Source organism: Thalassophryne amazonica, chromosome 10 (genome assembly GCF_902500255.1).
Source record: "Thalassophryne amazonica chromosome 10, fThaAma1.1, whole genome shotgun sequence".
NCBI classification, from domain to species: domain Eukaryota; kingdom Metazoa; phylum Chordata; class Actinopteri; order Batrachoidiformes; family Batrachoididae; genus Thalassophryne; species Thalassophryne amazonica.
In genome coordinates this window covers 106,748,072-106,771,569 of record NC_047112.1, presented here as the reverse complement: position 1 = coordinate 106,771,569, position 23,498 = coordinate 106,748,072, and the positions used below count along the sequence as shown (strand labels likewise).

The 23,498-nt window shown below is 40.8% G+C and overlaps 1 protein-coding gene across 1 annotated transcript in view; it reads left to right on the top strand.

Moving 5' to 3' along the window:
* farp2 (FERM, RhoGEF and pleckstrin domain protein 2) overlaps positions 1 to 20,889 on the top strand; it is a 203,733-nt gene extending 182,844 nt beyond the window's left edge. The window contains 5 exon segments of the mRNA XM_034180697.1: positions 4,131 to 4,294; positions 11,922 to 12,029; positions 19,516 to 19,570; positions 19,573 to 19,666; positions 19,762 to 20,889. Coding sequence (XP_034036588.1) covers positions 4,131 to 4,294; positions 11,922 to 12,029; positions 19,516 to 19,570; positions 19,573 to 19,666; positions 19,762 to 19,852 — 512 coding nt within the window. The 3' untranslated portion in view covers positions 19,853 to 20,889.
* The last annotated feature ends 2,609 nt before the right edge of the window (positions 20,890 to 23,498 follow it).

Genomic DNA, 23,498 nt, shown 5'->3' with positions numbered 1-23,498 from the left:
TCTCAACTTGGAATGACTAGCCATTAGGGTGCATCAAATTTGAATGGGAAATTTTAATTACAAAATATCAATTTGGCTGGCATTGCAATTTGTTCCAATTAACATATAAAAATTACTTTTGCAAAGTTTTGAGGAATTCCATTGAGATTTAGGGGTGCCACCTAACACATGGACTTTTGTGAAATTACGAAAAATGTGCAATTTCTAGTTTAATTGCCAAAAAGTTGACCTGGAAATGTTGAATACAGTGAAGTTTTTTACAATAACATGTTCTATAGGGTTATCAAAGTAAAAGTTGTTTGTTTGCCCTTTGGGCAACTTGGGCATTTCTCAATTCAACTTTCAAGATTCTCCATTCATTTGTTCTATCGACAAAATGAATGGAGGTCAATGGAACATGTTCACTTGGCCTTACCCTGAGTTTTATGCAGCAGTGGTGGATGTCGGACACACATATAACGTTTAATTGACTTTATTGTTAAACACAAGGGGCAGTACTGGACACCAGCTCCATTGTACACCCTACACTGGGACAGCAAGATAACACCAATGCTCAGGAATGTGTGCCAGTTGGAGGAGCATCTTACAGTGGTGGTTGGAGATACAGAGCGGCTGAAACTTCTTGGTGTCCCGGCATATAAGAAGCAGACCAATGAGGCATGTGGAGTAATCATTGACTGGTTGACATGCAAGTTGCTGCAGGACTGGTGCTGTGCTGACCAGGTTGTCAACATGGCATTTGACACGACTAACACTGCGTCTAACACCAGCTATCTCACACCAGCCTGCATTGCTGTACAGCTCTCACTGGGTGGACCACTGCTTTGGTCTGGGTGTTGGCACCACATTGGTGAGGTCCTCCTGAACCAGGTTTTCACAGACCTGAAGGTGGCGTCATCACGCTCACCAGAGGTTACCTTGTTAACATGTCGGAGAGAGAAATGGAACCTGTCACCACAAGAATCCAGCAGCCAATGGTCCCGCTACATTCCTGGCAACACCAAGCAACCACTCCTGGGCAAGTTATGTGCTGAACTTAGCAGGCACGCAAAACAAGTGACTGACCACAAGCGAGGTGACTACCGTGGGTTTGTGCAGTTGTGTCTTGTTTCTGGATGCAGATGGTGAAGAGCAGACTGCAGTGACCTTCCAATGACCGGGAGCACTCCACAAGGCACGATCGATGGCCAAGCTGCTCTATACTCTCAAGCTGGCTTTGATGAAGCAGCACATCGCGTTGCTTCCCCAGGGCACACGGCAACAGGTGCTGAAGATTTGAGCATTTGCCATTTTCATTACACAGATCTATGCAAGTGGTGGTTGACCTGCAAGAAAGTTGTAGATGCTGCCTTGAATGACCTGACACTCTACCACCACCTGCAGGCATGCAAGGCTATAGATGAGGGCATCAGCATCACTGAAGAGGCATCGCTGGTACTTGACAGGTGAGACACTACCCCTGGCTCTCTTCAGCAGCAAGGTGCCTAAGGATAAGTGTGCACTTGCCAGTGCGATCTTGGAGCACAAGCCCGCTGATCTCCCCATGCACATCCCTGAGCAGTGCTTTGGCACTGGCTTTGGCAAGCCAAAGTTTCCCACCCTCTTGCCAAACACCAGCTTGGCAGATCTCACTAATAAGGATTGCTGGTTTTGGATGCATCAGCTGCACACTGGTCCAGAATTTATGTCTCTCGATGTGAATAGAATGGAATGGGCGACCAATGCTACATTCAAAAAAGTGAGGCCAATGTATGTGCCATGAGCATGGTCAATGACTGTGCTGAGTGTGGCATCAAACTCACGTCTGACTTCATTGCAGTGGCCAGGAAGGAGCAGCACCTGCAGAATGTGCTGCAGGCAGTTGAACATGACCGCAGCCAACAGCCAAACCTTCGCCGCTGGGGAGACATACAGTGAGGAAAATAAGTATTTGAACACCCTGTGGTTTTGCAAGTTCTCCCACTTAGAAATCATGGAGGGGTCTGAAATTTTCATCTTGGGTGCATGTCCACTGTGAGAGACATAATCTAAATAAAAAATCCGAAAATCACAATGTATCATTTTTTTTAAATAATTTATTTCTGTGTTACTGCTGCAAATAAGTATTTGAACACCTGCCAACCAGCAAGAATTCTGGCTCACACAGACCTGTTAATTTTTCTTTAAGAAGCCCTCTTATTCTGCACTCTTTACCTGTATTAATTGCACCTGTTTGAACTTGTTACCTGTATAAAAGACACCTGTTCACACACTCAATCAATCACACTCCAACCTGTCCACCATAGCCGAGACCAAAGAGCTGTCTAAGGACACCGGGGACAAAACTGCAGATTTGCACAAGGCCGGGATGGACTACAGGACAACAGGGAAGCAGCTTGGTAGAAGACAACAACTGTTATGATTATTTATTAGAAAGTGGAAGAAACACAAGATAACTGTCAATCTACCACGGTCTGGGATTCCATGAAAGACCTCACTTTGTGGGGTAAGGATGATTCTGAGAAAGCTCAGAACTACACAGGAGGAAAAAAAAAAAAGAACTACACAGGAGGACCTGGTCAATGACCTGAAGAGAGCTGGGACCACAGTCACAAAGATTACGTTAGTAACACATGATGCTGTCATGGTTTAAAATCCTGCAGGGCAGCAAGGTCCCCCTGCTCAAGCCACCACATGTCCAGGCCCATTTGAAGTTCACCAGTGACCATCTGGATGATCCAGAGGAGGCATGGGAGAAGGTCATGTGGTCAGATGAGACCAGAATAGAGCTTTTTGGAATCAACTCCACTTACCATGTTTAGAGGATGAGAACAACCCCAAGAAAACCATCCTAACCGTGAAGCATGGGGGTGGAAACATCATACTCTGGGGGTGCTCTTCTGCATAGGGGACAGGAAGACTGCACCGTATTGAAGGGAGGATGGATGGGGTCATGTATTGCGAGATTTTGGCAAGCAACCTCCTTCCCTCAGTAAGAGCATTGAAGATGGGTCATGGCTGGGTCTTCCAGCATGACAATGACCCCAAACATACAGCCAGAGCAACTAAGGAGGGGCTCCGTAAGAAGCATTTCAAGGTCCTGGAGTGGCCTGGCCAGTCTCCAGACCTGAACTCAATAGAAAATCTTTGAAGGGAGCTGAAACTCCAAACCTGAAAGCTCTAGAGAAGATCTGTATGGAGGAGTGGACCAGAATCCCTGCTGCAGTGTGTGCAAACCTGGTGAAAAACAACAGGAAACGTTTGACCTCTGTAATTGCAAACAAAGGCTACTGTACCAAATACTAACATTGATTTTCACAGTTGTTCAAATACTTATTTGCAGCAGTAACATACAAATACATTTTTTAAAAAAATCATATATTGTGATTTCTGTTTTTTTTGTTTTTTGGTTTTTTTTGTTTTGGTTTTTTTTTTAGATTGTCTCTCACAGTGGACATGCACCTAAGATGAAAATTTCAGACCCCTCCATGATTTCTAAGTGGGAGAACTTGCAGAAGTGCAGGATGTTCAAATACTTATTTTCCTCACTGTATCTCGGGTGAGACTTGCTGGCTAGGTTCAGAGTTCAGGTTCCATTTCTTCTCTCTCACAAAACTCAGGGTAAGGCCACGTGAACATGTCCCATTGACCTCCATTCATTTTGTCTATAGGACAAATGAATGGAGAATCTTGAAAGTTGAATTCTGAGAAATGCGCAAGTTGCCCAAAGGGCAAACAAACAACTTTTACTTTGATAACCCTATAGAACATGTTACTGTATAAAGGTTCACTGTACTCAACATTTCCAGATCAACCTTTTGGTAATTAGACTAAAAATTGCACATTTTTCGTAATTTCACAAAAGTTCATGTGTTAGGTGGCACCCCTAAATCTCAATGGAATTCCTCAAAACTTTACAAAAGTCATTTTTATGTTAATTAGAACAAAATGCAATGCCAGCCAAATTGATATTTTGAAATATCCAAATTTGATGCACCCTACTAGCCATGTATTTAGAATTTTAACATTTTTAGATCATTATACTTCGTACATGCAAGTTACAGGTTGTTGCCTCGGGTGATGCCACCTATCCACATTTTTTTTTAACTTCCTCCATACACCTTGTGCTCTTCCTCCTCGTCCTTCTTCAGGATCATCTGATGAGGTTTCTCTGGAGCAGGAGTCGGAGGATGACATGAACACCTCCCACACTTCACTGGATAAGCAGACGCACCACCGTGCCAACACAACCATGCATGTGTGCTGGCACCGCAACACCAGCGTGTCCATGTCTGATCACAGCCTGGCTGTGGAGGTACTCCTCCTCTGCCCACATCAACACGTGCGCATGCACTAAAATGGGTCCAAGACAAACCAGCAGCACTCTGCCCTCCATCCTGCTCTTTCACAGTTTTATTCTAACCTTCCATATAACTCATAACTCTTCTCCTCAGTGGCCGTTATTGTTTGACCATCTCTCGTCTGTTTTAACTTTTTTTTTTTAATGATGTGAGTATTTCTTTTCTCAGTGGGTATGTTGTTTATTCATGTTTGACTCTGTGCATGCAGATACATTTTGTCATTATTTCTCTGACTCCACCGTTCTGGCTCCATAGACCTGAATTTCCTAACTGGACTCCTGATCATTCTCTCTCTGAGCTAACTTGCTAACACACTCTTCCCTTGTCCTCTCTTCCTACATTTTTCCTTCTTTCTTCTTTTCTCCTCATTCCCTCAAACTTCATTTCTCCAGTTGTTTCACCAGAACGTCTTCCTCGCTATCTCCTTGGTCAGGGCCAAAGACCAAACACCATCACACATGTTTGCTGGTACCGAAGCCAGAACCTGTCTCTTGCTGATTACCTTCGCATGAACCAGGTACTAACTACAACCAGGAACCACAGTCTGGTCATCCTAAATGACAAAGGCATAACCAGTGGTTATCTTTACTCGTGGGAATTTCGTGAGAATTATTTCATGGTTTTCTTCTTTTTTTTTTTTTTTCTTCCAGAGTCATACACAGGAGCCTTTCAGCTTAGTTAGAACTGGACAATTTTTGCTTTCTCACCTCATAAAGCACACACATGACACACATGGGCATGTGATGATAATGACACTGATTGTTTTGCCATCACACATTTAAACTGCTCTACAGAGAAATAAGATATAACATTGTGTTTATTCAAAAATCACAGTGAATTTCAGTGAAACTTCACACTATCTGAAGTTGTTCATGAAGGAAAATAATTCTGGTTTGACATCTCCAAGGATAAATGATTAGACTTTAGTTGTTTCTCCAAATGCATTATCTGTCCATTATGTGTACAAGTCAATACTCATAAAAAATTTATATATATATATATAAATATATATATATACACACACACACACACATTCACACACAAAATCCCAATTCCAATGAAGTAGGGACGTTGTGTGAAATGTAAATTTAAAAACAGAATACAATGATTTGCAAACCCGCTTCAACCTATATTCAATTGAATACACCACAAAGACAAGATATTTAATGTTCAAACTGATAAACTTTGTTTTTGTGCAAATATTTGCACATTTTGAAATGGATGCCTGCGGCTTATTGGCTTGCCTCTACTGGTGGTTGGCTCTCACTGCGGTATTGTATCACTTCCTGTTCCGGAGCACAGCGGTGTTTTTCTGTATCTGTTAGCTGTTTAATCTGCGCAGTTAGATTGATCTAGTTATCTAGATTACGATTTGTTTCCCAGTGTAATCTTTACGTGCCTTAACTAAAGCACTCCTTCTGCTGAATCACCTCTAAATTATTTACACATTATTCACTTTGCGTGTTTTTAGGAATCCGCTAGCTTAGCGTAGCTACTAGCTCTTAGCCGATTTAGCATGGCGGCTTCTCCTGTCTCTCCCGCACTTTTCTGCTCTGGGTGTGAAATGTTTAGTTGTTCCTCGGCCTCCTTTAGCAGTAATGGTACTTGTAATAAGTGTAGCTTATTCGTAGCTTTGGAGGCCAGGCTGGGCGAATTGGAGACTCGGCTCCGCACCGTGGAAAATTCTACAGCTAGCAAGGCCCCTGTAGTCGGTGCGGACCAAGGTAGCTTAGCCGCCGTTAGTTCCCCCCTGGCAGATCCCGAGCAGCCGGGAAAGCAGGCTGACTGGGTGACTGTGAGGAGGAAGCGTAGCCCTAAACAGAAGCCCCGTGTACACCGCCAACCCGTTCACATCTCTAACCGTTTTTTCCCACTCGACGACACACCCGCCGAGGATCAAACTCTGGTTATTGGCGACTCTGTTTTGAGAAATGTGAAGTTAGCGACACCAGCAACTATAGTCAATTGTCTTCCGGGGGCCAGAGCAGGCGACATTGAAGGAAATTTGAAACTGCTGGCTAAGGCCTAAGCGTAAATTTGGTAAGATTGTAATTCACGTCGGCAGTAATGACACCCGGTTACGCCAATCGGAGGTCACTAAAATTAACATTAAATCGGTGTGTAACTTTGCAAAAACAATGTCGGACTCTGTAGTTTTCTCTGGGCCCCTCCCCAATCGGACCGGGAGTGACATGTTTAGCCGCATGTTCTCCTTGAATTGCTGGCTGTCTGAGTGGTGTCCAAAAAATGAGGTGGGCTTCATAGATAATTGGCAAAGCTTCTGGGGAAAACCTGGTCTTGTTAGGAGAGACGGCATCCATCCCACTTTGGATGGAGCAGCTCTCATTTCTAGAAATCTGGCCAATTTTCTTAAATCCTCCAAACCGTGACTATCCAGGGTTGGGACCAGGAAGCAGAGTTGTAGTCTTACACACCTCTCTGCAGCTTCTCTCCCCCTGCCATCCCTCATTACCCCATCCCCGTAGAGACGGTGCCTGCTCCCAGACTACCAATAACCAGCAAAAATCTATTTAAGCATAAAAATTCAAAAGAAAAAATAATATAGCACCTTCAACTGCACCACAGACTAAAACAGTTAAATGTGGTCTATTAACATTAGGTCTCTCTCTTCTAAGTCCCTGTTGGTAAATGATATAATAATTGATCAACATATTGATTTATTCTGCCTAACAGAAACCTGGTTACAGCAGGATGAATATGTTAGTTTAAATGAGTCAACACCCCCGAGTCACACTAACTGTCAGAATGCTCGTAGCACGGGCCGGGGCGGAGGATTAGCAGCAATCTTCCATTCCAGCTTATTAATTAATCCAAAACCCAGACAGAGCTTTAATTCATTTGAAAGCTTGTCTCTTAGTCTTGTCCATCCAAATTGGAAGTCCCAAAAACCAGTTTTATTTGTTATTATCTATCGTCCACCTGGTCGTTACTGTGAGTTTCTCTGTGAATTTTCAGACCTTTTGTCTGACTTAGTGCTTAGCTCAGATAAGATAATTATAGTGGGCGATTTTAACATCCACACAGATGCTGAGAATGACAGCCTCAACACTGCATTTAATCTATTATTAGACTCTATTGGCTTTGCTCAAAAAGTAAATGAGTCCACCCACCACTTTAATCATATCTTAGATCTTGTTCTGACTTATGGTATGGAAATAGAAGACTTAACAGTATTCCCTGAAAACTCCCTTCTGTCTGATCATTTCTTAATAACATTTACATTTACTCTGATGGACTACCCAGCAGTGGGGAATAAGTTTCATTACACTAGAAGTCTTTCAGAAAGCGCTGTAACTAGGTTTAAGGATATGATTCCTTCTTTATGTTCTCTAATGCCATATACCAACACAGTGCAGAGTAGCTACCTAAACTCTGTAAGGGAGATAGAGTATCTCGTCAATAGTTTTACATCCTCATTGAAGACAACTTTGGATGCTGTAGCTCCTCTGAAAAAGAGAGCTTTAAATCAGAAGTGTCTGACTCCGTGGTATAACTCACAAACTCGTAGCTTAAAGCAGATAACCCGTAAGTTGGAGAGGAAATGGCGTCTCACTAATTTAGAAGATCTTCACTTAGCCTGGAAAAAGAGTCTGTTGCTCTATAAAAAAGCCCTCCGTAAAGCTAGGACATCTTTCTACTCATCACTAATTGAAGAAAATAAGAACAACCCCAGGTTTCTTTTCAGCACTGTAGCCAGGCTGACAAAGAGTCAGAGCTCTATTGAGCTGAGTATTCCATTAACTTTAACTAGTAATGACTTCATGACTTTCTTTGCTAACAAAATTTTAACTATTAGAGAAAAAATTACTCATAACCATCCCAAAGACGTATCGTTATCTTTGGCTGCTTTCAGTGATGCCGGTATTTGGTTAGACTCTTTCTCTCCGATTGTTCTGTCTGAGTTATTCTCATTACTTACTTCATCCAAACCATCAACATGTTTATTAGACCCCATTCCTACCAGGCTGCTCAAGGAAGCCCTACCATTATTTAATGCTTCGATCTTAAATATGATCAATCTATCTTTGTTAGTTGGCTATGTACCACAGGCTTTTAAGGTGGCAGTAATTAAACCATTACTTAAAAAGCCATCACTTGACCCAGCTATCTTAGCTAATTATAGGCCAATCTCCAACCTTCCTTTTCTCTCAAAAATTCTTGAAAGGGTAGTTGTAAAACAGCTAACTGATCATCTGCAGAGGAATGGTCTATTTGAAGAGTTTCAGTCAGGTTTTAGAATTCATCATAGTACAGAAACAGCATTAGTGAAGGTTACAAATGATCTTCTTATGGCCTCGGACAGTGGACTCATCTCTGTGCTTGTTCTGTTAGACCTCAGTGCTGCTTTTGATACGGTTGACCATAAAATTTTATTACAGAGATTAGAGCATGCCATAGGTATTAAAGGCACTGCGCTGCGGTGGTTTGAATCATATTTGTCTAATAGATTACAATTTGTTCATGTAAATGGGGAATCTTCTTCACAGACTAAAGTTAATTATGGAGTTCCACAAGGTTCTGTGCTAGGACCAATTTATTTACTTTATACATGCTTCCCTTAGGCAGTATTATTAGACGGTATTGCTTAAATTTTCATTGTTACGCAGATGATACCCAGCTTTATCTATCCATGAAGCCAGAGGACACACACCAATTAGCTAAACTGCAGGATTGTCCTTACAGACATAAAGACATGGATGACCTCTAATTTCCTGCTTTTAAACTCAGATAAAACTGAAGTTATTGTACTTGGCCCCACAAATCTTAGAAACATGGTGTCTAACCAGATCCTTACTCTGGATGGCATTACCCTGACCTCTAGTAATACTGTGAGAAATCTTGGAGTCATTTTTGATCAGGATATGTCATTCAAAGCGCATATTAAACAAATATGTAGGACTGCTTTTTTGCATTTACGCAATATCTCTAAAATCAGAAAGGTCTTGTCTCAGAGTGATGCTGAAAAACTAATTCATGCATTTATTTCCTCTAGGCTGGACTATTGTAATTCATTATTATCAGGTTGTCCTAAAAGTTCCCTAAAAAGCCTTCAGTTAATTCAAAATGCTGCAGCTAGAGTACTGACGGGGACTAGAAGGAGAGACCATATCTCACCCATATTGGCCTCTCTTCATTGGCTTCCTGTTAATTCTAGAATAGAATTTAAAATTCTTCTTCTTACTTATAAGGTTTTGAATAATCAGGTCCCATCTTATCTTAGGGACCTCGTAGTACCATATCACCCCAATAGAGCGCTTCGCTCTCAGACTGCAGGCTTACTTGTAGTTCCTAGGGTTTGTAAGAGTAGAATGGGAGGCAGAGCCTTCAGCTTTCAGGCTCCTCTCCTGTGGAACCAGCTCCCAATTCAGATCAGGGAGACAGACACCCTCTCTACTTTTAAGATTAGGCTTAAAACTTTCCTTTTTGCTAAAGCTTATAGTTAGGGCTGGATCAGGTGACCCTGAACCATCCCTTAGTTATGCTGCTATAGACGTAGACTGCTGGGGGTTCCCATGATGCACTGTTTCTTTCTCTTTTTGCTCTGTATGCACCACTCTGCATTTAATCATTAGTGATCGATCTCTGCTCCCCTCCACAGCATGTCTTTTTCTTGGTTCTCTCCCTCAGCCCCAACCAGTCCCAGCAGAAGACTGCCCCTCCCTGAGCCTGGTTCTGCTGGAGGTTTCTTCCTGTTAAAAGGGAGTTTTTCCTTCCCACTGTAGCCAAGTGCTTGCTCACAGGGGGTCGTTTTGACCGTTGGGGTTTTTACATAATTATTGTATGGCCTTGCCTTACAATATAAAGCGCCTTGGGGCAACTGTTTGTTGTGATTTGGCGCTATATAAAAAAATTGATTGATTGATTGATTGATTGACACGTTTCAAAGAAGCTGGGACAGTGGTATGTTTACCACTATGTTACATCACCTTTCCTTCTAACAACACTCAATAAGCGTTTGGGAGCTGAGGACACTAAATGTGAGTGTCATGATTGGGTATAAAAGGAGCATCCCCAAAAGGCTCAGCCGTTCACAGGCAAAGATGGGATGAGGATCACCACTTTGTGAACAACTGCATGAAAAATAGTCCAACAGCTTAAGACCAATGTTTCTCAACATTCAATTGCAAGGAATTTAGGGATTCAATCATCTACAGTCCATAATATAATCAGAAGATTCAGAGAATCTGGAGAACCTTCTACACGTAAGCGGCAAGGCTGAAAACCAACATTGAATGCTCGTGACCTTCGATCCCTTAGGCGGCACTGCATTAAAAACTGACATTGTGTAAAGGATCTTACCGCATGGGCTCAGGAACACTTCAGAAAACCATTGTTAGTTAACACAGTTCGTCGCTACATCGACAAGTGCAAGTTAAAACTCTACCATGCAAAGCAAAAGCCAAACATCAACAACATCCAGAAATGTCGCCAACTTCTCTGGGCCTGAGCTCATTTGAAATGGACAGACACAAAGTGGAAAAGTGTGCTGTGGTCTGGTGAGTCCACATTTCAAATTGTTTTTGGAAATCATGGATGTCGTGTCGTCTGGACAAAAGAGGAAAAAGACCATCCAGATTGTTACCAGCGCAAAGTTTAAAAGCCAGCATCTGTGATGGTATGGGGGTGTGTTAGTGCCTATGGCATGGGCAACATACACATCTGTGATGGCACCATTAATGCTGAAAGGTACATCCAGGTTTTGGAACAACACATGCTGCCATCCAACCAACGTCTTTTTCAGGGACGTCCCTGCTTATTTCAGCAAGACAATGCCAAGCCACATTCTGCACGTGTTACAACAGCGTGGCTTCGTAGTAAAAGAGTGCGGGTACTAGACCGGCCTGCCTGCAGTCCAGACCTGTCGCCCATTGAAAATGTGTGGCGCATTGTGAAGCGCCTAATACAACAACGGAGACCCCGGACTGTTGAACAACTGAAGTCGTACATGAAGCAATAATGGGAAAGAATTCCACCTACAAACCTTCAACAGTTAGTGTCCTCAGTTCCCAGACGCTTATTGAGTGTTGTTAGAAGGAAAGGTGATGTAACACAGTGGTAAACATATCACTGTCCCAGCTTTTTTGAAACGTGTCGCAGGCATCCATTTCAAAATGATCAAATATTTGCACAAAAACAATACATTTTATCAGTTTGAACATTAAATATCTTGTCTTTGTGGTGTATTCAGTTGAATATAGGTTGAAGAGGATTTACAAATCATTGTATTCTGTTTTTATTTACATTTTACACAACGTCCCAGCTTCATTGGAATTGGGGTTGTACGCAGTGTCCAGCAGCACAAAGCACAGCATCCAGCGGGGAACACAGTGGGTGGGATCGTCACAGTGAAGTGTGTGTGAGTGCGTGGATCAAAGGCGTGCAAGTGTCAGGGCACCTTTACACACTACTGAGCGTGCACATTGAGAATGTAACAATGGTCTATTAACACTTTATGTGTTCCAGTGACGCACGTCACTGATTTGAATTTGTAATGAAACAGTAAAGAAAATACTTTGAATGTTGCTTTGTGACCTCACTGCTTCTTGTGTCTCTCTGTAGAACCAGTTGTCAGGTTACCTACTGAGGAAATTCAAGAACAGTAACGGCTGGCAGAAATTGTGGGTGGTTTTCACTAACTTCTGTTTGTTCTTCTACAAAACCCACCAGGTTAGTTTTTGTCACATTCGCTTTTATTATGATTGACAAAGTTTGTGATTAGTGTGTTTGTGTCCAAGTTATCTCAAAAAGGAGTTGACATATTTTGACATTTTGTGGGAAGGTGGCCTTTGAGTCACAGAGGTCAAGTCTGGGAGCATGCACTGATGTTGCTCTTCTACTAGGGGAGTGACGACCACTACCTTTTGCACCCCCCAGCACTAAACCAAACCAACTTTTTTAGGTTCCTTGGATGACCCCAAAACACAATCAGGATTTTCCCAAAAATAAAAACTGGCCTCAAGCCAGTCATCCAAGATGGCCACCAAAATAGGGTTTTTAACTTAAACACCTTTAAACAACATATTCAGTGAGATTCAGAGATTTAATGGGAAGACCATTGCAGGTCACAGCAAACTCATTTGTGCCTAAACTAAATTCATTCATTGGTTTAAGATTCAAAATGGCGTCCAAAATGGCCACCAGTAGACCCTTATCATTGAATCTCTGTGATAGTTAAGTTGTTTATATGTTGTTTAAAGGTGTTTTAGTGAAAAACCCTATTTTGGCAGCCATCTTGGACGCCATCTTGGATAACTGGCTTGAGGCCAGTTTTTCTTTTGGGAACATGCTGATTGTGTTTTGGGAACCTAAAAAAGTTGGTTTGGTTTAGTCCTGGGGGGGGGGGGGGGGGGGTGCAAAAGTAGTGGTCGTAGATCCCCTAGTATTCACTGTAGAGCCCGACCGATATATCGGCCAGCCGATATAAGCCCTTTTCAAAGTACTCACTATCGGCCAAAATTTTGCCGATAGAACGCTAATAATGTTTCATAAACAGAACAGTTCATGAACAAAATGTCCTTGCCCAATGCAGATTCGAGATTCATCACTGAATATGACTTTCATCCAGTCATCCACAGTCCACGATTGCTTTTTCTTAGCCCATTGTAACCTTGTTTTTTTTTTCTGTTTAGGTGTTAATGATGGCTTTCAGTTAGCTTTTCTGTATGTAAATCCCATTTCCTTTAGGTGGTTTCTTACAGTTCGGTCACAGACGTTGACTCCAGTTTCCTCCCATTCGTTCCTCATTTGTTTTGTTGTGCATTTTCGATTTTTGAGACATATTGCTTTAAGTTTTCTGTCTTGACGCTTTGATGTCCTCCTTGGTCTACCAGTATGTTTGCTTTTAACAACCTTCCCATGTTGTTTGTATTTGGTCCAGAGTTTTGACACAGCTGACTGTGAACAACCAACATCTTTTGCAACATTGCGTGATGATTTACCCTCTTTTAAGAGCTTGATAATCCTCTCCTTTGTTTCAATTGACATCTCTCATTGGAGCCATGATTCATGTCAGTCCACTTGGTGCAACAGCTCTCCAAGGTGTGATCACTCCTTTTTAGATGCAGACTAACGAGCAGATCTGATTTGATGCAGGTGTTAGTTTTGGGGATGAAAATTTACAGGGTGATTCCATAATTTATTCCTCAGAATTGAGTGAGTCCATATTTTTTTCCCTCTGCTTGGTCTAAAAAAGTAATCGTTACTGACTGCCACAATTTTTTTTTCTTGATTGCTTATAGTTTCTTAAAGCCAGAAAGTTGCCATTTGAAATGACTTTAGTTTTGTGTCATGTCTGTGATCTCCTTTTTTTTCTAACAACTGAATGAACATCCTCCAAGGACTGTGATTCCATAATTATTGCCAGGGGTTGTAGAAGATGTGTGATGATGTGCGCAGTGTGAGTGTCCAATCGGAATTGGTTCTCCGTCACATGGTTTTCCAAAATCCAATCGTAGGGCAGATTTACCTCACGTGATATGACAAAGATCGTTTTCAGGAGTGATATCTTACTAGTTGGCCCATTTGAATAGCCCCCCCCAACTGCTCCAATTGCATTTTTGCATTTTTTGAACTTGAAAATTCTTCTCTGTTATAAAGTTAATCAATATGAGGAAAAAGCTTCAGCTTTTAGCTCATACCTTTTTTGGTGCAAAAAAAGAACATTTTATTTATAAAAAAAAAAAAAATAATAATATCTGCTGATTTATTGGCTATCGGCAAATCAACCGATTTATCGATTGTCTGCATTTTTTTTCATCCAAATATCGTTATCGGCATCGGCCTCAAAAAATCCATATCGGTCGGGCTCTAATTCACTGTAATCATCATACCATGGAATCATCCTAGATCCTGGATAGCAGCCACCCTGGCAGACAACCAGTCCATTCCACATGTCAAAAGTAGTAGCATCCATCTGTGAGTTACATGACCAAGCTGTTGTAGCTGCTGTTTCCTCACTTCGCAACTAATACTCCTCATCGGAGTAGGTAGTGTGTCTAGTGGTGAGGGGATTGTACAGTGCACGGCAGCTTCCTGGACCAAACGTAAGGCGGCTCATGCAGGTGGGCACCTGGAGCGTCTGCTCACTTCACAAGTTTGATGGTCTTCCACTTGAGTTTCAAAAACATTTACAAGTTGAATGTTTCAGATACTTCTCCTTTCATATCAGACTTGTTAAGCATCACAACTTAAAAAAAAATGGCTTTCAAAAATATGCAGATTATTTTCTGACCTTTACAGTCGAAGTAATGGGAACAAGAATTGTCATTAAATTCAAACTTGCCAACAGGCAGCTAATCTAATATAAACATAATTAATTTATTTTATTTTACTGAAAAAAAAAAATGAATAAAGTGGGCTTGTCCCAGACTGATACCTCCTCACACTGTTTACAAGCAGTTCCACATACTTACAGTTGTGTTCAGAATAACAGCAGTGTGTTTAAAGAAGTGAGTAAAGCTCTAAATATTTAAAATAGCTTTTGTTTCCACACACACAAATGCACTGGGAACACTGCACATTCTGTTTCAAATCAAAACATGAAGGGAGATCTATCAAATTTATTACTTTACACAAAGTGAAGAAGTATTAGACTGTTCAACAAAATAGCAGTCTCTCTGTTTTTCTTTATAAACTCAAACATTTACTGTATAAACTGAAAAATGCTTAAAGATTTATTTTTCCTGTAAATTAACTAATATTTAGTTGCATAACCGCTGTTTCTGAGAGCTGCTTCACATCTGTGTTGCATGGAGTGTCCAACAACTTCTGGTATCTGTGAACACGTATTCAAGTCCAGGACAATTGGTACATTCCACAATTCCTCTGCATTTCTTGGTTTTGCCTCAGTAATGGTGTTTTTGATGTCACCCCAAGTTTTCTTTTGGATTAAGGTCCAGGAATTGGACTGGCCACATTAATCTTGTTGGTCTGGAATCAAGATGCTGCTCACTTGCTGGTGTGTCTGGTGTCTTATTGAAACACCGTTTCACAGGCATTCCCTCTTTGACATCAGGCAACATGACTTCTTCAAATATTTTGAAGTATTCAAACTGATACATGATAAATAGGCCCAAAACCATATCATGATGGTTGCTCCACCATGCTTCACTGTCTTCACAGCGTCCTGTGGCTTGAATACAGTTTTTGGGGTTTGTCTGACAAACAACAAGTGCAATCAGACACGGAGGTGATCCGGCTTCACATAGGTGTCTTCTAATTGTTACAGTACTCACAGGTAATTTTAAACCTTCTTTGAACCCCCTGGAGCTGATCATTTTATGAAATATGTTACCCCATAGCATAAAAAAATCATGACAGATGGTGCAAACTATTCCTTGTAACTCTGCTAACTAAACCAATAATTTGCATCAACTGCAAAAATGCCCCCTGCACTAGAGTAAAGAAATTATTATGGGTTGATTTTGTCCATCTAATACTTTGTATATTAAAACAAATTTAATTAAACTCTCCGACAACTGTTGCAACGGTTGTCAGAATATTCAAATAACACCAGCCCTTTCCTATCATCAGACATCAACCCAGTTAGCCCCCTCCAGTAAAAGTAAAGTAAGACCCTTCGGCTGCTCCCTTGTTTGCACTTAGGGTCGCCACAGCAAATCCAAGGTGGATCTGCATGTTGAATTGGCACAAGTTTTAAAGCAGATGCTCTTCCAGATGCAACGCCACATTACATGGAGAAATATGGCAGGGGTGGGATTTGAACTGGGAACCTTCTGCACTGAAACATTTGGCCACCACCCCTGCAGTTAGCTCCCTCCAGTATGTAGTGCAAAATCAGGGCCAGATCTCATGGGTTTCACTGATACATACTAGTTCCATTCACAATGTAAACTCACTACGTCATATTCATGATCAAGTTCCAGTCTGAGGTTTTAAGCTCATCTTTGTTATCCACTTTTAGATTCGCTTTGAAATTTCCCCTGCAGTTTGCGAAACAAACCTCAAAAGTATCTTCACAGGCCACTTGGAGAATAAAACAGTTTGCCACACGGAGTTCTTCTTCCTGGTCGCGTGCTGGCATAAAAATATTCACTCTGTGCCACTATCACGGTCATGATCATCCATGATCATGACCGTGATCTTCTAGAGACTGATTATTATTATTACCTCCAGTATCACTGCTGCCATCTCTGTCAGCTAATGTGTCTTTTAGGACTGTCAACCAGTTAAACAGGAAGGATGTCTCCAGGAGTCCATTTGGGTCACATGACACCACAGTTGTGGTGTCTCCATATCTGAACTTCAGAGTTGACCTCTTTGATCTGTTCCTTTAAATGTCTGCTGTTGAACACACATACGCGTGAAACTCTTTATTCTTCACATTTCAGAACAGCTGATCTCAGCGGTGCAGATTCACTGAAGTAATCATTTATTTGCAGAGCAGTATTTGGTAGTATTTGAAGTATTATATAGGGGGTCGTTTTGACAGTTGAGGTTTTTCTGTAATTATTGTATGGCTTTGCCTTGCAGTATGAAGCACCTTGGGGCAACTGTTTGTTGTGATTTGGCGCTATATAAATGAAATTGATTTGATTTAGTATTTTTTTTTTTTTGGAGTGATTTAATAAATGCATATTTCTGGCTTGGGATTGATGTTTATAGAACTACCATGGAGAGAAGAACGACCAGATCAAAGGATCTGGAAATTAAATGAATCGAGATTTAAAAATTGACACCTTATATAGCTTCTGTAATGAATTAATCTAAATAATTGTTACTCTGACAGCTGTACTTTACACATTTTGTTTGTTCACTCACTGGATTTTTCTATTTCATTATCTTGTAAATCTGGAGCTCAGAAAATCAACATTGAAAGTATGAAGTACTCCATGACAATGCTTGTTTGCTCAAGCGTAATCTTAGCATGTAAACCTAGAAGATCATAATAATTAGTGATTTTTTTTTTTTAATCCAGGTGGCAGTGCTTACAGAGATGAATACAATAATGTCATCTTTTATCCAGTTAATGAATAAAAGGCATAAATGAGTAAAGAAGAAAGTAACGTTAATTCTGATGCCATCTGGTCGACAAAGCACAATCCTGTTTTCACACATTTTCCTATATTCACAAGGCCAGTGGGGTCCAAAGACATTCCAGAAAGGGCCAAGAGGGTGCAGGTTTTCTTTGCAGCCACTGACTCCAGCAGGTGGTTTCACAGAGGAACTGATCCCATCTGCTCAATGTGATGTTAATCAGTGAAATTACCTGCTGTCTTTGGACACCACTGCCCAAGTTCAGTATCAAATGTCCTGGAAATTGGTCCACTTCCATCTGCCTCTCACTAAGTATTTTGGAAAATACTTCAAGGTGGGTGCAAAGAAATTCTTGAATGAGGTCTTATAAACCAAAATCTAATGTAAAAGATATCTGATTTGAATTTGGCTTTATATCAGATTTGGGTATATGTCAGATTTTATGCCCACCTCAAATTTTCAGACCTTTTGGTCTTTATTTCCACATGATTTAAAGCATTTAAATGGGCATGAATGAATTTATTTATTTGGCACACAAATCACAACAAAAACTCATAACGTAACAAAAACTCATAACAAAACTACTCAACAAAGTACCTTTGTGGCCGAAAGGGTGTGGGCAGAAGCAAATCTTATAAATGCCCACCTGTTAGGTCTCGCTCTCACTGCCTCCGATGCGTTTATCGAGTCTGCGGGCTCGGTAAACGCCGCAGCGGGCCACTCACACCACCCCACTGTCTGCTGTGCGGAGCTGCGGCCAACTCTCGCAACAGGTCCAGAGACTACACTCGTTTCGATGTGAAGCGCTCCGACAGCCCGCAAGGATAGACTTCTTGCAGAAAAATCTGCAGTGCCGCAGGGTTTCGGTAATCGCAGCTGCAGAGCTCCGTGGCCACTGAGAGAGGTTTGTATCTTTTTAATGACTTGGATTCTCTGCAGGTCCCGCATCCGTACCCCGCAACGGTAACACCGGAGGCAGTTTGAGCGAGGGGTTATCCTATAAAAATAAGAATTGTATACAATACCAACCTTTTGAGCGGTCATCTATTGTTCTGCATTTAATTATTGTAAAAATATTGCCAGTTTTTTCTCCTATCCCCAAACTTTATTACACCATTGAATTTGAGGTGGAGGTAAAAATGGGTAGTTGCCTCGGGAACACGTTTATTCCAGGTTAATGTGGTCTTTTCGACCTGAAATTATAGCACTCCTCTGCAAACCACTTCCCAGGAAACATCTTGTATAGCACTTCCTTTGTGTCATACTTTTCTGCATGATGTAGTCCACCTCTGTCGCCCTTCCTCCACCCTCACATGTCATTGTGTGGTATTTAGTCTTATTGAGGTACGTGTTGGTAACTTTTTTTTTTTTTCTTTTTGGTCACAGAATTCACTGTCATGTCACTTTTTTCCCCCTCCAATGCCCCTACTTACTGAAGTTGTAGGGCATTATGTTTTCACCCCATCCGGGGTGGGTGTCCATCTGTAAACTTTTAATTTCCACACAATAATTTAAAAAAAAGCCTCATCTGATTGAACACATTTTCTCTATGGTATATTTCTCAATTTTGCCATCATTCCCCTTTAAGGATTTCCACTATGATGTGATTTGCTGTTTCCTGTAAATCTCACGTCCACGCATAAGTTTATACAGACTAGACTGTCCTCTAACTGGACCAGTTAGTGTTGTGCGTTCAATTAAATTTATTTATATAGCTTTAAATCACAACATCAGTCACCCCTTGGTGCTTCACAAGGGTAAGGTCTCTATAACCCTTCCCACCCCCCGATCAAGCATGTTGGCAACAGTTTTTGAGAAAGAAACCTCAAGCAGACCCGACTCAAATGAGTGGCCAACTGCTTAGGCCAATAAGAATTCAAAAAAACAACATAAACAGTGACACATGAATAATTTATTTATTTGCCTGGTATTCTGGGCAATTTTTTTGTTGTTGTCCTGACGGTCTATATGTCTTTTTATTTTTATATGAGCCGTTTTCATTTCTAAGTTACAGTAGGGACGGAGTTCTTTTTGTGTGTGTTTTTGTTGTTGTTTTGTATATTGCTAAAATTCAATAAATACATTAAACACTTAAAAAAACAACTTACAACAAACAATTGTCAAACATGCAAAACAATTTACTTTTTTTTTTAAACAGGATGACTTCCCACTAGCTAGCCTGCCGCTGCTCGGCTACACGGTGAGCACCCCGAGGTGTCAGACTCCATCCACAAAGAGTACGTCTTCAAGCTGCAGTTCAAGTCCCATGTGTACTTTTTCCGGGCGGAGAGCGAGTACACCTTTGAACGGTAGGATTCCATTTTCAGATCCATCCCACGTGTTGAGGACAGTCTGATCATGTGATTAGCAGTAAGTGTTTGTCTACCGCTGTTCTCTCTCACAGATGGATGGAGGTGATCAAGAGTGCAGCCAGCACTACGGGCCGGATGAGTCTGCTCATACCCAAAGGTCCCGCAGAGATCAACGGAAACTGATTAAAACATCGTAAACCCGGAGGCTGGGCCTCTGGGACATCACAGAGTCTGACTGTGTAACTGCCACTTATATCAAGTGTCGTTAACCCACGCGTTAGCAGGATTTTAGTGGTCCGTGTCTTTTTCTTGTTTCATGATGTAAATGTTAGCATTTGCTCCACGTTTATACAAAACGGAGACATGTACATATTGACTGCTTTTTGCTTTAGACTGATGCTGCAGGGAATCTGCTCGTATGGGACCAACTCTGAAGCAGGCTTCGATTGGGTATTGAGTGACTGAAGCTTTGTTTGACACAGCAACACAGTAATCGGTGCAAGGTTACAGATGATACACAGTATGTGAAAATGAAGGTACACAGGACAGTAGACGAGTGAAATATCTGGCTCTTTGATTTTACAGAGCTAATGGCGTAGTGCAGGTGTGACAGGAATGCTCGCGGAACGTTGGAGCGATTGAGGGAGTTGGAGAGATAATGACGTTTCATAACAATGACATGAAAGTGACTTTCAGTACAGGAAAATGAATATGTGTAAGGTTAAAGCTGTAAGAATACTGTAGTTTTTATAAAATATTGTGGCCAGTTTTACGTCGCGCTCGTCTAAGTTATGGGAAATACTATATAATAAAATACTAAATAGATAGATAAATAAATACTAAAAGATAAATAGATACTAAATACTAAATAAATATATAATAAATACTAAAAGATAAATAGATACTAAATACTAAATAAATATATAATAAATACTAAATAGTATACTAAAATAAAATAGTAAAAATACTAAAATAGTATACTAAAATACTAAATAAATAAAATACTAAATAGGATGCAAAGAACCGCAGTTAATTCAGGAATGACTGTTCATTAATAATCACTAAATTACTGTTTCGTGTTGTGCCCCCTTGTTATTTAAACTGATTTAAACACACCTGTTTGGAGCTGTTTGGATTCTTCTTTCTGGTGCTGCTTTGTGTCTTCAGGATCAAATGTTAACTTACAATGGTTTTATAGGAATAAAATACTGCAGTGATTATTTTTGTTGCATCTGAAGTTGTTAAGGTATTTTTTCCCCAATAATCCAAAAGTATATATTTGAAGTTGTGTTCTAACGGTACATGTTAATAGCTGTTGGGGCAGACGTGATTAGATTTGCGCTAACAGGCATCAGTTTCAATAGAACCCTGTCCTAGTAGAACGTGTTACTTGCTGTATATATAATTTTTTTTGTTTGTTTTTTATGATGAAGACTGGAATCTCTGGCCTCTTGTTTGTAGAGGAATAAAATCTGTTGTCAGAGACTTTTTCCACTGCCACTTGAGCTGTAAGAGAAGGTGATGACTAGAGCCAAACGTTCTTACCTTGTCTTTGTGTGGGATACTCGCACAGTTAGCATTCACTGTGTTCGTTGTCTTTATTGGTTAGCATGTCATATGGGCCGCGTGTGTCCTTGTGTAGTTTAGTTATTCCTCTGAAACCTAACAAATAAAACATTTACATTACAGTGTCTGATTTCTTTTCACCCGTCCGCCCGTCTGTCGGTTGGATTTTGTGAGGCTGTGTGGGTTCGTATCCAGAAGAATAAATGATTTGGTGTAAATCTAAATCCTGAAGTAAATTTTAATTTGATGATTTTATTCTGACGAGTTAATGATTAAAAAGCTAATATCCACTTGGAGCACTGATACTTTGAAGTGCACAAGCGCTGGCAAAAATAATGGATGCGTACTGGATGAAGGAGTTCCTGGATAAGACAGTCTCTAAAAAGTGGCCGGGCCAATCACAATCGTTTCTCATATAGGGTGGGCTTTTTTGTGATGACTCACTGAGGAGCGCTGAAGAGCTGCTGTACCGTAACTGATTTTTGCTGTATGTTCTGTTTTCTGAATGACTAAAAACACCCTAGACTTTCAGGTTTTTATGACAGAACCGACTGTGGTCATTCACCAACATGCCCACTCCACTGCACACCATCTTTGAACATTTTTATAGTAATAATTCAGAATAATTTTCAGCCAGTGAATATTATGGCTTTGTAAAACATACCTAAACAATGTCAGTTTAATTACTCTCATTGATGCATATTTCCAGATCAAGCAGCAGGAAGATATTTCTAGTGTTTTAAAAAAAATTACTTTGGGAGATCTTGCGACTTACACTCCTGTGCAACTTTTACTGAAAAAATCACACTTTCATTATTAACTTTATGGCCTTTCCATGAATCATCACACGAAACACTACAGCAATGCACAGAAATCTAAAATTGAAGAGCTGATTTTGTGTTTTCAGTGCTGTGGGTCAGCAATCCATGTCCATCTGGGCCCAGTTTCATAAAGGTATTTAATCTTTAGTTGACTAAACTAATTTAGTCGATTAATCTTTGACAGTCGTTGCACAAAGTGCTTAGTTGACTAAAGTTTTGTGTTACACAACTAAAGTTTTTAGCCTGCTACAGAGGATCTTATTTTAGTCAAAAAAAAAACTTCAGTCTTAACTAAAAAAAAAAAAAAAAAAGGCACCTGTGGGACCTTTCAGCAGGTTACCTGTGACACTATCCATGTCTCCAAGTCGACTATGTGCCGAATCATGAAGGATGTTAATTCGGCATTTGTGAGTGGACAGCAGCAGGTACACATACAGCGCAGTGAGAGTTATTGTAGCAACACTGCATGCCCATATATGGCACACACATGAAACAGTCTTTAAAATAAATGAAAACCAGAAAATAGGAGTGCTATTCCTGATCAGTGGGTCAAAAGAGATATAGGCCAGGGAACGAAACAACCTCATGAATCTCTCTTAATACCCTGAAAGGTGTGTTTTCTTTTGCGGGAGGGGAGAAAACACAAAATGAATGCATCTCTTATTCTGCTGTCATAAATTCTCAGTTTTGCGGGTGTGGGTGGCACTGGACAAGCATCACGGGAATGGGCAGGAGTCTAACACACGTTGTGGTTGCAACCAACCCAGAAGTAAACAAAACTCGTGCATTGGAGACATTCCTTGGCAATGGCACTCACAAAGCTGCTTATGCCTGTGAAAATAACTAAAGACAGCTAAGCTACAAGCTTAGCCGTCAATGAGAAACGAAGAATAGACAAATAATGTTGGACGACTGACCTTGGTCGGCTAAGTAAGTTTCGTAGACGTAAAGATTGGATTGCTTTTGAAACCGGGTCCTGATGTCTTCTGTTATTCAAATAAATCAATTTTATTTATATAGCGCCAAATCACAACAAACAGTTGCCCCAAGGCGCTTTATATTGTAAGGCAAAAGCCATATAATAATTACAGAAAAACCCCAACGGTCAAAACAACCCCCTGTGAGCAAGCACTTGGCAACAGTGGGAAGGAAAAACTCCTGTTAAAAGGGAGTTTAACAGTAGAATAACAGTAAAATAACAGTTATCATCCAATATGTTGTCTGTTTCATGTCCATTTTGATTGATTTTTGGAATCTACGTTGCCTCAGGGAAATGCTATGTTCCACACAGAGACACAAGTGCATCATAGTGTGATTATACACTATTTAATACACTAGTTTTATTTTTATATATATAATTGTTGTCATCAGCCAAAAGGAACCACAATCTCTAAGTTTCCTGAGTCCTATATAGGCCTGTTGGTGCCATCGCTCATCTCCAG